At 34.8% G+C, this 17473-nt stretch overlaps 1 protein-coding gene across 4 annotated transcripts in view; it reads right to left on the bottom strand.

Moving 5' to 3' along the window:
- The window catches only part of ZNF326 (zinc finger protein 326), a 67128-nt gene that overhangs the window by 14787 nt on the left and 34868 nt on the right, over window positions 1-17473 (bottom strand). For 2 of the 4 annotated variants that reach the window (XM_078332399.1, XM_078332398.1), the window contains 4 exons: window positions 15680-15724; window positions 8173-8262; window positions 3029-3227; window positions 90-201 (listed from right to left, as the gene is read on the bottom strand). In XM_078332399.1, coding sequence (XP_078188525.1) covers window positions 90-201; window positions 3029-3224 — 308 coding nt within the window. In that variant the 5' untranslated portion in view covers window positions 3225-3227; window positions 8173-8262; window positions 15680-15724. Of the gene's footprint in view, window positions 1-89; window positions 202-3028; window positions 3228-5568; window positions 5975-8020; window positions 8133-8172; window positions 8263-15679; window positions 15725-17473 lie in introns of all 4 variants that reach the window. The other 2 variants (XM_002751060.7, XM_078332397.1) reach the window with 2 other exon arrangements.

Genomic DNA, 17473 nt, shown 5'->3' with positions numbered 1-17473 from the left:
TAAGAAATTTTTCACATTACAATTGATGTGTCTGCCTTTTCTAGGAAATCATTTTTAGTAAGCCTAACATTCTGACTCTAAACACAAACCTGTATCCATCTCCATATTTCTCACTGTTTTTTTCTCTTCTGCGCCTTTGTTTCTCTCGCCGAGCCTCAATTCGTCGCTTTTCTTCCTCTTCACTTTTAGGATCAGTTTTTGCTAGGATATCACACAAAAATATAAAAGCTAAAATTCATTTTCCATTCTCCCTTTCCAATCATCAGTTCATAAAGTACATACTTATGAGGTTTACTTAGTGATTGTAATCTAAAATTGAACTCACCAAAAAAATCAGAGTTTGAGACTGTCCAGTATTTCTGAAACTTCATTGAATGAACTTCATTTGAATACCATCTTCACAAAAGAAGTCTGTCATATTTGCTTGTCATCTATGTAATTATTTGCTACAAATTTTTCTTTAAATCTGCTCATTTGTCCTATCTTTATTCTAAGCAATAATATCCTTATCACCTAAAATCATCTTGGATACCACATACATACTCTGGGAAACACTGAAGTAACGTGACCCAGCATGAAAATGAAAGTCCGGTAAACACTGGAGAGCCCTGGATGCAAGAATTCATATTGTAGGAGCTCTCAGAAAATTTCTTAAAATGTATAGTCTCCAAAATAAAACCACATTTGTTCTCTTTTTTAAAAAAGTTTCTCTATTGTGATAAAATACACAAAACGTAAGATTTACTAGTCTAACCACTTTAAAATGTGCAATTCAATAGCATTAAGTACATTCACAAAGTTATGCAACCATCTCCACTATCTAGTTACAGAACTTTTCATCATCCATAAAGCAGTCACTCCCCATTTCAACCCTACCCTAAGGCCCTGGGAACCACTAATCTGCTTTCTGATCTATGGACTTGACTATTCTGGGTATTTCATATTAATGGAATCATCCTGTCTGGTGCCTTTTTGGTCTGACTTTTATTTAGCATGTTTTCACAGTTCACTCATGTTGCATCATGTATTAGTACTTCCTTCTTTTCTATGGTTTAATAAAATTCCTTTGTATAAATACACCACATTTTTTAACCATTCATCTGCTGATGTATATTTCAGTTGTTCTACCCTTTGGCTGTTAAGAATCATGCTGCCATAAACATTTATATGTAAATTTTTGTTTGGGCGGGGCACAGTAGCTCATGCCTGTAATCTTAGCTTTTTGGGAGGCTGAGGCAAACAGCTCACTTAAGGCCAGGAGTTCAAGACCAGCCTGGCCAACATGGCGAAACAGTCTCTACTCAAGATACAAAAATTAGCTGGGCATGGTAGTGTACGTCTGTAGTTCCAGCTACTCAGGAGGCTGAGGCATGAGAATCACTCGAACCCAGGGACGGAGGTCGCAGGGAGCCAAGACTGTGCCACTGCACTCCAACCTGGGCAACAGAGCGTGATCCTGTCTCAAAAATAAAAATAAATAAATGAATAAATTTTTGTTTGAACACTACTTTAAATTCTTTGGGGTAAAATACCTAGAGGTAGAATTGCTGGATCATATGAATAGTCTATGTTTAATTGCTTCAGGAACCACCAATCTGCTTCCCACAGTGGCTTCACCACTTTATATTCCTCTCAGTAATGTGTGAGGGTTTTCACATATTTTCCCATATCCTTGTCAACACTTGTTATTTTCCTTTTTTTTTAAATTATGACCATCCTAGTGGGTATGAAGTGGTATCTCATTGTGAGCAGGTTCTTTCTTATAATACATTTAACTTTACACTTAAAAAAAATTACCTATTTGCCTTTAAATTTTTCCTTTTATGCACTGCTTATCCTTTTGGATGGCCTTTGAAAAATCTACTCATATATTACTTCAAATAAGAGGTAATTTAATCTTTCTTTCATATGATAAAACTATGACATGTTGTACTTCTAGCCAAGTGACAGAATCGGGTTCCTTCCCTATCAATTTTCTATAGTCATATAGTCTATACTACAGCATAGCAACACCTCATATTGAGGAAAATTCAGCAATCATCTTTTTAAATGCCGATTTTACACCTGACAGAAGGCATAATTTAACTAAAGAATTTTAGTTCCATTCTTAGCTACGCAACACTATTCTCAAGTTTTGTTATATAAAAAAGGGGGAATCAGGAAGGGATAGGGAGGATACATATATATCTGCTTTACTGGACAATCAGTTTATCAAACTTTTGCAATATTTAACCATAACTGCAAAGTGTATCTTTGAAATAGGTCCCAAGAGAATCAACTGAATTTTCTATTATAGTCATGTCTAATAAAATTTCATATTTGATATATAACAGTCTATCAATTGACAAACTGCAAAAAGTATCCCCATAACACATATTCTTAGTTTCAGGTTTCCAGAATTCCAGAAATTCCAGAATATTGTTATTTCTTATTAAACAATAAGGCATGATGAGAAAGTAATTTAAGTATAGTTTTTAAACCTTTCTTGAATTTTATATTATAGAAAATATTTTGAGGAAAGAATCTAACATCGCAATTTCAGTTCTTTCAAGTATTACATATTAAAATGTCTATAATGTTATAATTAGGGAAAAGGTTCTTTTAAAATAAAAGGGAAAAATTAACACAAAGCAAACTTCTGTTACAGTTCATAAGGAGGTTTAAGAACAGGATTTCTAGAGCATTACTTGCTCTGGAATAAATCCTGGCATTACCATTTACTGGTTGTTTGACCTAGGCAGCAAATTATTTATCTATTCTGTGCCTGTTTACTCAACTGTAGAGGGTTTGATACACAACCACACAGGATTCAGGAAAAATAAATGGTCCAAGGTATGTACATTTTAAAAGTATCTTTGGGTATTCATGACCAATTATTAACTGCAATAGGGGATTCAAAGATCTAATTTCTACAATCATGATTGTTACGTAGTTTCCCTATATAAACATGAAAAAAGTTACCTAAAAGTATGGAATTGAAAAAAATTAAAAGTATCCTGAACCACAGCAATTATGTTTTTTTACTTACTGGGTGATTTGCTGAGGTTTATCTTCTCCATAGGTTTTGCTAGTTTGGGTTTCTTGATAAAGGTTCCACTGGGCTTATTAAATGGCTGCATCATTTTTCTCTTTATTCCTCTTGCAGCAGCAACTGTCACATTGGTGGATTTGTTTTGATAGTCAACAACAATTCCGGGTCTATGAATGCTTCCAAAATCACCCATATGCTGTAAATTTGTGAAATCAATAAATATTAGCATATTAACCAAGATAAAATATAAATTCATATAAAATTATCATGTTAACTATCTACTAATTTTCACCTGAAAATTCCCTGGAATGTAACTAAATTTTACATGTCCATTCTGAAAAAACACATTGAAAACTCTGTAAATTATTACATAAGCTCGAATCCACTGAATTAGCACTTTTATTTCCAGTAGAACAAATGAATATTTGCTACCTGTTTTAACTTTTACATTTCAAAATTACTTGAGATTATAGACAACATATGTGCCTATCCAAATGTTACCACTTGTACAACTCTCTGACAACTCCTCTTCAGAGTTCCTAATTGATGTTTTCTCATGAAAAGACCCTAAAAGAAATCTTTATTTTACTAAAACCTGGCTTACAACTAAGATACACAAAGAAGACCATATTTGTAGTTTGAAGTAAAAAAGATCCAGAAATCATTTAGTATTTCTCCCTGTTGAAAAAGGGAATGAGAAGGCGAGATGGAACATTAGTATGAAATAGGAGAGTTAAAGCATAACCATGCATCAACTTCCAAGACACACTTCAGATAAAGAATTGCATCTGACGTTCCATTCACATTCCTACCTAGAGAAACATTTTCTGACCCAGAAACCCAAGAAACAAAAGTTTACAGATGAAGAGTCATGCAACCAAACGACTCTTTGTGTCCCTTCCTCTTCTCTGGTCATTATCCAAATCCACTAAACCAAGAGGCCACATGTCCAAAGAAATTTATTCTGCTAATCTTACTTTTAGAAGATAAAGATGGAGGAGTAATCTGAAGAGAAGGACCCAAGGGGAATTGTACAAGTGAAGATTAAAAATGTAGGTCCTATTGGCTCATATACTTCACTACCAGGAGGAGAGGAAGAAAAGTCCATTCAGACTAGAATGGTAAATACAAAGTACAGGAATACTTGTTTTACTACTATGAAAACAAAATTGACTTTTGAAGCCTCATTAAGAAAACACACTTTGCCTAAAATAATATACAGCACGGAAAATATTAAGTGTTTTACAAATTTTCAAACTAGAATGGATTTTCAATTCAAAACCCAAGGCCTATCATTCCAACTATTTTCAATTAACCTATAATCATGAAGTATATTGGAACTGTAATGTATCAGTTACTTACATTTGCTTAGGAATACCTATCTAACCTAGTGGTGTTTCCAGGTAATTTAAAGTCACATCAGGAAAATCTTCCTTAATTACTCATTAAAGGTGCAATGCATTTTTACATAAGAAAAAAGTAACTGTTAAAAACGCAAAATTTCTACACAAGTATAACAAGCTACACTGATATACCAAAGGTTAACAACCAGTCAAAAATGTGTACCCTACTACATTTTTTGCTAGAAATACTTTCCTCTGCAAAGAAAATATTAAGAGAAGCTGACTTAACAAGATTCTTATTACATTATAACAAAAATACAATATCCTTTAAATGATCAAACTATGTAATAACCCCACAATCTACATACACTTACTAAGTAAAATTTCCTGTCAATCAAGTACCCTAAGAACATAAAGCATAATGTTTACACTACGTACCCTAAAATTAAACAATTGTGGACTAGTATATTTACTCATTTAAGCAATAATTTACAAATTATTACTTCCTAAGAAGAAGCCATAAACATATCTATACAGGTGGAAATTATTTCTCAAGAGTAAAACTAGTAACACAAGGGAAAGTAAAACAACCAGCAATTGAACATATTGTAAGAGTGACTTAGCAAAATTACACTGACCACAAATCATTGTACAATCTGTTATACCCATCAACTTCTTCACCACATAAACATGGCTAAGCTATCCTAATCTATCATCAACTTTTTAGTCTCTTTTGCTTAATGTGAAACATGGAGCTTTGAAGAAATTCTACTTGCTAGAGTTTAGCAACAAAGTATAAACATTTTATCATACATTGCACCTTTAACCTACTCAAAAACTCAAAAAGGGTTCAGTGACCTTTCACAATAATCCACAAACTATTCCACCAGCAAAACTGCTAGTGTTTACAAGGAAAAATGCAACTCCTTTTAACCCCTTTTAGACCAAATCTAACAGCCTCACCTTTTTAATAAAGGGAGATTTGGCACAACTTCATGATCATCTCAAACTGTCACTTATTTTCTGAGGTGCTGGAAAAACTTTTATGTCAACCTAAAAATTATGTTTATGACTCAGCTTTTGCTTCAAAATACACTGGGAGAACAGTGTTTATTCTAGTTGAAAACGATGGTCTTGAAAGGGTTTAAAAGAGTGACTAGTGAAAAGAATCTGAAAAGATTCTGTTGTACTTACTCCTCGGCCTCGGCCTCTGCCTGTTGATGGTCCTCCAAAAGCATCATAGTTTCTGCTTCCAAACGTACTTTCGGGATAAGCAGGCGTTCCTCTCCCCCGAGAGCCTACAGGTGCAGGCTTCATATGGGGTGAAGAAAAACTGCTGTAGGAAGAGTAATTCTCTCTTCCTCTGTCCTCCATAAACCCAGGCCTCAATTTTGAACGGGAGTAAGGTGCTTCCCAGCTAGACCCGCCCTGGTTTCTACCTCCGAAAGAGTCAAGGCTATTCCGGTAGGAGCTCTCAAATCGACCACCATAACTACCTCCGAAGCGGCTTTGTTCGGGTTCATTAAAACCATAGCCAGATCTGTACAGATCTCGCCCACCCAGAGAAGACCTGGAGTCGTAAGACTCATAAGGTCCAAACCTGGAAAAGTTGCACAGTGAGGGAAAAAACAAAAGTAAGCTTACTAATGTTAGACAATTCAAAAGACAAATTATCAGATGACATTTATCAACTAAAATTCATTTATACCATACTGGTTTGCACAGTTCTACTTTTGTTCACACTTGATTAGGGCTGGGCAGTTCAACGTGAGACCAGATAGAAAGCTATCTGAGTCAGATTTTAAATGTGAATTGAGTTTAGTAAAACTTAGCTTAAAATCTGCTTCTTAGCAGCTTTTCTATTTTATGAAGAAAAGATTTGTCTGTCATTATTTAAGCCCAGCCCTAGTCTTGGAAAAGGTCATTTGCTAAAGTTCACAAACTATTCAAACTTTTTTGACTCTATCCCTAATATTAAAAATTACAAAACATTTACAATATTTTGGCTTTCAATGGGGACACAAATTGAAGTCTACATAGGTGTAGGTTATTTGTGACACAAGATCCTTTTGCACTCCCAATAATCTATATCACAAACTGCTTCATTGTGTCTGTAGTAATCCAAATTTGGGGAATTATCTCTGGTTGTAAAAATTTGACAATCTGCCAAACTTCAGCCAAGGTCAATTAATCAATCCTCAATCACTTTGTACTTGTAGACTAGAAAATCTAACAAATCTAGAAGGATAAACACATAAAATAAAACAAGATCACCAACATATACCCTCTACATATGAATTTTCAAGGCAGATGAGAATGAATACATCTTATAATATCTTGAATTATCTGAAAAAATTATCACATAAAACTACCCTAAAAAGGGGAGCACACAGTCTCCTTGAACTTTTAATAGAGTTAACAGAAGAAATAAATCATCTTCCTTCTCACAAACCCAAAGCATGGATTACAAAAGTTGCCTGATTATCTTACAACACAGTTTTATAAAGGCCCACAATTACACATGAGATAAAACAATAACATCTACAGAAATAGCTTATGCACATTACATTCACATATTAAAACATTAAGTGTTACATTACTTCAATTATTTACAGATCACTAAATAGAAGGTACTATTTATTTCTGAATCCTAGTAACCATATAAAAATTATTCCTATTTCCAACTACATTTTTCAAAACATCTGTCACATAAGCAAAATAGTTGTAACTGTTCACTTTCTTAATTTTTCTTTACTCTAAACCATAGTGGCACACTGGAAGCAGAAAGAAGGAAAGTAAGCAACATTCAGTCCATCATTAAGAAATCCGGATCCTTCAATTTATGAAGAAGGACGACTGTTTCAAATGTCCACTAACTAGTTTTACTTATATTCAGCAGGAACCTTTGTGCCTCAAAAAGTAGACACCCCTTCTCCTGAAATATGGTCAACCTTAAAGCTTGTGTTGTTTAAGCAGGTTTAAGCTTTATACAGTAGTAACAATAAAATATAAATACACAATCTAGACTAGTCAAATGTATAGCATTCATGGCTTTAATACAATGCTCCTAGCCTAGAGCACAACTGTTTTGGTATAAATAGTACCTGCCAATAAATAACCTGGACATAATTTTTTAAATATTTTTATTATTATAATATGTTCTTCCTTTAAAATTAAAGGAATATCTGTCTTGAATGTTTCTGAGAAAGTAAATGTTAGACTGGTTCAGTAAAATCCATTCTAGTTAGACTGCTTTGCTAATTTACATAGCACCCCACACCAGAAAAGATTTCTTCAATTATTACGAAAAGCTTCACAAATAATATTTTCAATAACACTGTTATATCCTTTTTCAGGATATTTTGATTGATAAGTAGTTAAAAGTAAAAGAAGTAAAAAAAAAGTTCACTGCTAAAAACAGAGTATCTTACTCTATTATGTCGATATGATATAGTTATCTGTGTTTTCCTAAAATGTCTGCCAGTAATCCTGATTTAAATTTTATACCCATTAATTAACACCTTTAAACATTTAAGGTGATGATTCAATAGCAAACAGTGAAGTTCATAACATGCCTAAAGAATACTTAATATAGCCAGAATCTTATAGTTGTCTAATTATTTGGCCAAATGATTAAGCAATTTACCTGCTACCCCCACCACCACCACTGTGATTGTCCATGCCATATGACTGGTTTAGGTAGGAATCCATGGATCTTTGACCCCCATAGGATCCATGGCCATAGTCACGATCCATCCCTATAAGAGTTTAAAAAGAAAAAAGTTATATGATGCTCACCTTTACTGGCACTCAAAAGAAGAATTTTTAGATAAATATCCTTGAATGCCAGACCTCCATAAGATCCAGGACCATAATCACGATCCATTCCTAAAAGAGAGTCAATAAGAAATTGTCAATGAAATACACCATTCTCTTCAGGGATCTTTGCACAAAACACAGGATATTCCTATCAATCACCTAAGATAATAATGTACCATTAACATTTAAATTAAACACACACTAAACACTGAAGGGAAATACCCAAAGATGAGAACCCACTTGATCAGATTTGCTTAAAAAAGTCTGATGTTTCAAAGAAAAACATACTTTCAACTAAAAGTTATATAATTGTTTTCTATTTTTATTTTCTTTTGAGACTGGGTTATGAGACTGGCTAATTTTTATATTTTTGGTAGAGTTGGGCTTTCACCATGTTCCCCATGCTGGTCTCGAACTCCTGGGATCAAGTAATCCGCTCACCTCAGCCTCCCAAAGTACTGGGATTACAGGCGTGAGTCACTGCACCTGGCCTGGCCACAGAATTATTTTACATTTACCCAATATTTACTTTAAGGCCTTGTACTAAGTATTATAGCATACATAAAGATACTTAATGATGCATAATTCCTTTTCTCAAGAGAAGTCAGCATTTACTAATGTCAAAGGGGAAATTTTTGTCCTATATGATGGCAGTAGACTGTACTTGTTTTCTGCATCTAACTGCTCTCTAAATGTCTGAAAACTCAGAAGAAGCCACATTTCCAATTAGCCTTGTTCACAGTAATTGAAAAAGATATTTTTAAACAGTAAAATCATAGATTGAGACCAATCTATGGCATTGTGCCTATAAATTATGACTCAACAAATATTTAAACCTTCAAATTCCCTTAAAGAAAGAAAATGGGGGGGCGGGGTTTAAAAAAAGAAAATGAATGCAAATTCTAGCAATGTGAACACTTAAAAAAAAAACTAATACTATAAGCATATAAAGTCTATTTTATGACACTGCAATTCTGCCTATATAACAACCTCTGATATGAAAAATAAATAAAACAAAAGAGGTAACAAAATCAATTTCGGATGACTATAAAAATCAGAAAGTAAAAACATTTAGAATGTTTTTTATAAAGTCCTTTAAAAATCCCTCATTACTATCTTCCCCAAATGTCATACACAAATAAATACAATAGTACACACAGAGTAAAGACGTTAATTTTATATTTTTTAAAACATTAAATTTTATTTATAATCATTTAAATATCTCCAGTCCTAACAACAATAATAATGACAACAATAACAACTTTATAAAAATAGTATTCAAAGTCATCCAACTTTCAATCTGGTAGCAATCTAAATGTTCAAAATCAATCTCATTCTGGGGAACTAAAGTCCAAAGAGCTGAAATGATTTTCCCAAAATTCTATATGTAGCCTCTTGTCTAGTCTCATGCTATTACTTCTACAGGAAACATTTTCCTCTACCACCCTAAATATTGGCTTACTGAAACTTTCTAATCTTTTAAAGTTCATTTCAAATACTAATGCATTCAAGAACACTTTTACTGATATTCTCTCAGCTGAGTGTCATATTTCTTCTGAATATTTACAAAAGCCTATAACTCTCACATAGTGCTCGTGATACTCTGCCTTACCTCTGCCATTTGTGGCCTTATCTTAAATTGACCAGTCCTGTGGTAAGGGTCCAACTTTTAACTTAGAAAAGCAGTTGTCAAGGCAGTTGCTGACCACTAGGAGTTGCGGAGATCCTCTCTGGGGATCCACAAAGTCAAAATATTTTAATAAATAACACCTGAACATTATTTGCCTTTTTCACAGTGCTGACAACTTGCACCAAAGGTGCAAAAGCACTGGTGGGTAAAACTGCTGGTGACTTAGCACAAATCAAGGCAGTGGCAACAGATTTCACTGGTAATCATTACATTCTTTAACATTACATGCTCACAGTAAAAATAAAATATAAATGCCATTTTCACCTCAGAATGTGCTTGATGAAGCAGTAAAAATTATCAATTTTATTGAAACATGACCTTTAAGTATGTATCTTTTTTATGTTCTCTGTAATGAAATGGAAGAACATATCATGCAATTTGGCTGCATACCAAAGTATCATAGTTCTCCCAGGAAAAGTCATTGTGCAAGTGTTTGGTTTGTGAATTAAATTAGCCACTTTTTACAAGTAATCTTTTTACTATAAAGAAAGACTGACAGAAAAAATATGATGGTTTTCCGATTTGGGCATCTGGCAGACATTTTCTAATGAACTAAGTAAAACTACTGTTTTAACAAAAACAACTGACATTATTTGTTGCCAATGATAAAATTCACGCTTTCAAGTGAACATCAGAATTCTATAAAAGTTGGCCGGGCGCGGTGGCTCAAGCCTATAATCCCAGCACTTTGGGAGGCTGAGGCAGGTGTATCACGAGGTCAAAAGATCAAGACCATCCTGGTCAACAAGGTGAAACAGCGTCGCTACTAAAAATACAAAAATTAGCTGGACATGGTGGCACACGCCTGCAGTCCCAGCTACTCGGGAGGCTGAGGCAGGAGAACTGCTTGAACCCAGGAGGCGGAGTTTGCGGTGAGCCGACATCGCACCATTGCACTCCAGCCTGGGTAATGAGAGCGAAACTCCATCTCAAAAAAAAGTTGTAACTACCACCTTGAGCTTGACAGCTTCCCAACACTTAAAGGCTTTCTGATAAGGTTGGTGGTGGGATTACTGAATATTTTTTAAATATTGTGCCATAAAACCTATCAATATTTGGAAAATCTGCATTTTATAGAAAAACCAGTATTTTCCAAATAATGCTGATATTACAAAATATCATATGGTTAAAAAGTATCCATTCAAAGTGCAAAACTTACTAATGGATTTCGATATGACAGTACAAAAAGTTTATCAATATGTTAAAATATAAAACATATTGAGATATTTTACACTGTTTTTTTCATTTGAAGACTTCAAATCTGGTATGTAATTTACACTTACAGAGCACCTCAGTTCAGACTATCCATGTTTTAAGTGCTCAACTGTAATCTGCAGCTAGTAGCTATCATATTGGACAACACAGTGCCAGATTAATAAAATAGTTAATTATTCATGATAGTTGGTAAGCATATAGTAAAATTTATACTCGTATCTCTCAGAGGGTAATTTTGAGATTAAAACAAAGTTTTCAAAATGAAAAGTTTTCCTCTAAGGCCTGATATTTAAAAATACTGTTTAGTCAGGTATGCAGAGAAAAGAATCTTATGTTTTATTTTTGCTAGTTTCTACTCTGAGTTACCACTGGCTGCCTTTGAATACGAAATCCTTTCGTTTTTTAATTGTATTATTATTTCACTATAGAATCATAAAATTATTAACTTTATTGAACACTAATCATGTATGTGTTAGGCACTGTGAAATGTACAAAAATTAATAAAGCTACTTTGATATAGCAATGATTCTGGTTGATCACAGTAGTGTTATTACTCATTTAAAGAGGAAGAAAAGCCTTTATATTGTATACAATCAGTGTGTTATAGGGCTACAGATTTTGTTAAGATGACTCCTTTTATAAAATTTTTCTTCCAGGTCAACAAAATGAATGTTAAAATCACTTTTAAAAATAAAACCGTGAGAACATAATAGTATCTCTTTACTATTAAAAGTAATTTACCCAGAAAAATAAAACTGACCTAATAATTTAAATCAAATATATTCTATCACTTCGATCACTCCTACAAATAACATGCTCAAAAATGCTAAAGCTCATTTTTTTTTCTTGAGACAGAGTCTCACTGTCACCCAGGCTGGAATGCAGTGGCGTGATCTCAACTAGCTGCAACCTCCGCTTCCTGGTTTCAAGCGATTCTCCTTGTCTCAGCTTCCCAAGTAGGTGGGACTACAGGCAAACACCATCATGCCCAGCTAATTTTTGTATTTTGAGTAGAGACAAGGTTTCACCATGTTGGCCAAGTTGGTCTCGAACTGTGGACCTCAAGTGATCCAACCCACCTCATCCTCCTAAAGTGCTGGGATTACAGGCATGAGCTACCGCACCTGACCTAAAGCTCATTTTTAATTAAAATACAAAGAAGCAGCTGTGGAATACTAGGGAAAAAAATCAGACCCATGACCAAAATAACTAACTGTGTGACATTAAGTCTTGAATGGGACTACTTTTTAGCACCTCTACACTACCAGCAACCTACTACGAGACACCAGCATCTACCACCTAGGTTATTGCAAAAGTCTCCTAACTGGTTTTCCTGCTCCACTTTTGTTCCTTTACTATTTATTCTGAAGACAATAGCCAGAATAATTCTGACAAAATATAAGTTAAATCATGCTCAATGATCAGTAACCTCCAATGGCTTCTTCTTACTTCAAGTAAAGCCAAAGCTTAAAATAAAATATAAGAACCTATACCAGTGGTTCTTAACTAGAGGAGATTTTGCATCCCCTGGGGACACTGGCAATGTCTGAAAACATTTTTGGTTGTCACAACTAGGGGGCAGATGCTACTGACATCTAACATATAGAGGCCAGGAAGGCTGCTAAATGTTCTATGATGCACAGGACATACCCCCACAATAAAAAATTACCCTGTCCAAAATGTGAGAAAGTTGAGAAACCCTGCCCTACATGATCTGCCCCATCACCTCTTCACTTCATTATCAACTATATACACCCGTGATCACTCCACTCCTACTACACCAGGCTCCTTGATGTTTCTAGAACACAAGGTGTATACCCATATTGGCATCTGCTGTTCCCTCTGCCTGGAATGCTCGTTCCCCTGAACCTGCACTGTTTACTCCCTCAACTTGTTCAGGTCTTCACCTGCTATTGCTTCTTATATATAAGCAAATTATCTTTGATTTTCAATGTTTTCTGGCTACACCTCACCGCTCTAACCTTGTCTTAAGATTACTCAGCAAAAAATCAGCTGTTCTAGTCAAGCCAGGGTTGTGGTCTTGCTCTGTCACCCAGGCTGGACTGCAGTGGCACAGTCATAACTTAGTGCAGCCTCTACCTCCTGGGCTCAAACAATCCTCCCATCTCAGCCTCTGGAGTAACTGGAACTACAGGCAGGTACCACCATGACTGGCTATTTTTTTTTTTTTTTTTTTTTTGTAGAGACAGGGTCTCATTATGTTGCCCAGACTGGTTTCAATTACCTGGCCTCAAGCAATCCTCCTACCTTGAGGTCCCAAAGCACTAGGATTTTTACAGGCATGAGCTACCGCACCCTTTTCTCTCCCATCTTCTATCTGCTAGTTATATAAAAGGTATTATGAGGCAAGAAGGAAAACATGGAGACACTGAAAATACATTTTCCTTCCAATAAATAGTTTGGGGGAAACTGTATCTTGCCATGTTTTCCAATACCTTCTACTTCATTTCACTTGCCAGAAAGTACAGTGCTAACAATAATATATGTTTTTGGCTTTTTGGTATCTACACATTGTTTATTTCTTAAATCCTGTAAGTCTTCCTCTCAACAGCCTCATGGCTTGCATACTCACCTATCTTAAATCTATGCTCAAATGTCACCTTTTTGGTGAGTCCTTCCCCAGAGACTCTAAAATTGCAACACAGATGAGCACACGCGCACACAAACACAAACACACACATTTATTCTCCTTCTCTGTTATTCTCCCTAGCAATGATCACCATCTAACATACAATAGAGATTACTCCCTTTATTCCCCTGTAGACTAAATTATGACATATACATTACTTCTTTATCTTGTTTACTGTCTATTTCATCCCACTAGACTGAATCTTCACAAAGGCAAGAATAATTGTCTATTTTGTTCACTGCTATATTCCCACCTCCTAGAATGGTATCTGATGCCCAGCAAGCACTAAATATTCACTGGATGAAGTCAAACTAAATCCCTGAAATTAAGCTCCTCATTTGTAAAATATAAATAAACTAGATCTAAAAGTACTGTCAAACATTGGCCTTTACCCAGAGGTGCCTTCCAAAATCATTCAGAGTAGTTTTGCACAATATACACAGCCAAAGACCACTTGCCCTGAAATTTAGATTTAAAAGGTATAGGCTATGATTGAACAGAAAGACTGAAAAAGCTCCCCAGGAGATTCCAACAATCACCCTCACAGGAGAACCACTGTTACAACTAAAATTAGGAGAAAAAATAAAAGTCATATTAGATCTTTTTGCAACACTGTACAATAATCAATAAATGTCCGGGCCTACATGAATCTGCATTTCAAGTCCTATGTTTAGACACTAAATCCAACTATCCAGTAAATCTTACATGGCCTTTTATCATTACGAATTCTCTCCCTCCCCTTCTCTCTCATAAAAGCACTAGTCCTACATTCCAGTTTAAAATCCTGGATTCATTTTTATTCAACCCTCTCAATTTTTTGTCGATTACTAGTCAGCCTGTAAGTTCTGCTAATTTGCTCTTTAAGATTACTACTATCACTTCCCAAGTGCAAGGTCTTAAAATCTTTATATCAAAATTTATAAAATGACTTTCTAGTTAATTTTCTAGTTGTCAATCTAACCTACATGTGGATGCAAATTAAACTTCCTTTGGTAATTTTGAATTTCCAGCTCACAAATATATTCTTTAATACTAATTTCCTATATGTTAAGCCTTTTCTGCCCACATGAAATCCAAAGTTCATCTTAATCTTTAAAGATAGTAAATAAAAATTAACTGTACAGTGATTATTCCCATAAAGGACATAGTCTTCTTTAGTGGTACATTTGCTTCAGTTTTACTTTGTGAATATATTCTATTCTGTACAAAAGTTGAATTTTACATTTCTCTGGCAATCAGGATATTTAATGCCATTCCCTCAAGTCCTTCACATGCTCTTTAACTTCTATTAATTGTTCTGTGTTCTTTTTTGTATTATTATCTTATGTGGCAGGCCCCTAACTCTAATACCTATCAAAATGACATCCAATTGTATTCTACATACCTCTCATAATTCTATCTAGCTCTGTAGTCACAGGTCTAATGTCATGCTCAAGTCAATAAACAATCAAGCTTCTTCATGTGCTCCTCCAGACAGCTCTTTATATACTAACACATTTGGACAAACTGAAGAAAATGACCTCAACAACAAGGTCAAAATGCATTACAATGCAAGCTATATAGAACCAAGCCAATAATCCACTCAGTGTATATTACTCAATACCAAAGCCTCAATTCAACAAAAAGAACTCAGTCAGTGTCTTGTGATTCATCACTCAGAATGTAGTTAGGGCCTTTGGAGCAAATTAAAAGAATCACAATTCAAACAAAATGGACAAAAAAAAAAAAAAATCAAACTAATGTGAATAACCCCTAACATTTTCTGATACCAATTTCCCAAATTCAAAACTATATGTGGTAAGATAATATTAACACATAAGTGATATATCAAGAACCAAAAAAATAACTGAAATAGGTTGAACTGGCTTTTTACATTGATATATATTTTTATGGGCATGAAGAGAAAAGCTCAAATGAAAGAGTATACTTACCATTAAAGCCCTGATAAGTATTCCTGCAAGCAGAGTGTGTGTAATCTATGAAGACACATTTAACAAAAAGGAATTAGTGTGATATTAGCAATAATTCAAAATTATATAACCATCTAGTCCAAAATAAGCACAATTTTTTTAAATGACAGTAATTATTCCCATAAATAGCATCTTCTGCAAAACTGGGGTACAAATAATTACCAATACCCCATTTGGGAAAACCGATCTCTTTTTTTCTTCACTATCTCCCCAAATAGTAGATTTATTATCCAAATTATGGTAAACATTAGTTTACAACACCTGATATATAATAACAGCCAAAAGAGAGGATCCAGCACTGATTCGTACCAAGTAACAAAAAGGCAGATAGATTAAATTATGTATCAAATAATGCCAAAGCAAAGATATCTGAGAACTGATTTTAAGTAACATGAAATTTTTGCTAAGTTAATTTCTTTTACCATTTAATTTGCTCTTCAAAGATTTCAGGATTTTGGCTGGGTGCAGTGGCTCATGCCTGTATTCCCAGCACTTTGAAAGACCAAGGTGGGCAGATCACATGGTCAGGGGTTCGAGACCAGCCTGGCGAATATGGTGAAACCCCATCTCTACTAAAAATACAAAAATTGGCTGGGCCTGGTGGTGCACGCCTATTGTCCCAGCTACATGGGAGGCTGAGGCAGAATCAGGTGAACCCGGGAGGCAGAGGTTGCAGTCAGCCAAGATCACTGCAACCTCACTCCAGCCTGGGCACAGAGTGAGGCTCTGTTTCCAATTAAAAAAAAAAATTCAAGATCTTATCTGAGACACGCATATGCATATACATATATGATTTTATTCTATATTAATCCAGAATGTGTCATCACTGAAAACCATATTGCCAATTACCTCACCAAAACTAATTTAACAACTGTTAAATTCCTTAGTTAATTTTACAAATATATACTGAAAAAACAAAAGAATTTAATGTAGTGGTCAAATGAATACAACAGAATCCTGCTACAGTACACAGGATTAGATTCGGCTATGGTGTTAGTCAAATTCCTTCTTCCAAATACAACAGTGGTGTATCTGGGCAGTGAGAGAGGGAGTATTTTATCACTAATATTGTTTAGTATTTTATCACTGACACTGTTTAGAATTGTAGGCATATGGCAGTAATAGAAAGCAGACATAGTATGTTTTATTATTGTTTTTCATTGCTCTATAGAAAATGGATTCCCTTACTGCTTTAGGTGGGGAGGAGAAAGAACTGCTTCCACTGCCCTACCTCCACCTTGTTAGCCTCTGCTATACGTTGGGTGTTGGCATTACCATCAAACTTTATCATGAAAATACAATACTTTTTTTATTTTCACTCCCAACTCTGGACATTTCCAATATTTGTATTTTAAAGGTATCTACATCAAAATGAGTCAAAGTCCAACTAAAACAAACAAAACCACGAGAGTGTGCTAATCTGAAGAGCTCAACTTACTGTTTCAAAGTAGCTGAAAAGTATCCACAAGAGGGCTATTCCAGTCCTCTTTCACAAATCTGTACCTAGATTTGACAGCCTTAACTCTTTGTAGCATGAAATCTTACGAAAAATCAAAAGCTCATTGAGTAAGACATATACTGAGATCACATCTCATTTAAAGATCATTTTTTTGGTGGGGTGAAAGGTTTACAGCCTACTTGGCGAACTGGTTTTACTTCGGCATGCCTGGTTACTCAGGATTAAATCCAGCTTAATCATACAAGTCCTTTCTCCCTAATGTTGTCTCTACATACCACCGTATCTTGACAACAATT

Source organism: Callithrix jacchus, chromosome 7, assembly GCF_049354715.1.
Source record: "Callithrix jacchus isolate 240 chromosome 7, calJac240_pri, whole genome shotgun sequence".
In the NCBI taxonomy this organism is placed as follows: Eukaryota; Metazoa; Chordata; class Mammalia; order Primates; family Cebidae; genus Callithrix; species Callithrix jacchus.
The sequence above is the reverse complement of the archived record's forward strand: the minus strand, read 5'-3'. Positions and strand labels throughout refer to the sequence as shown.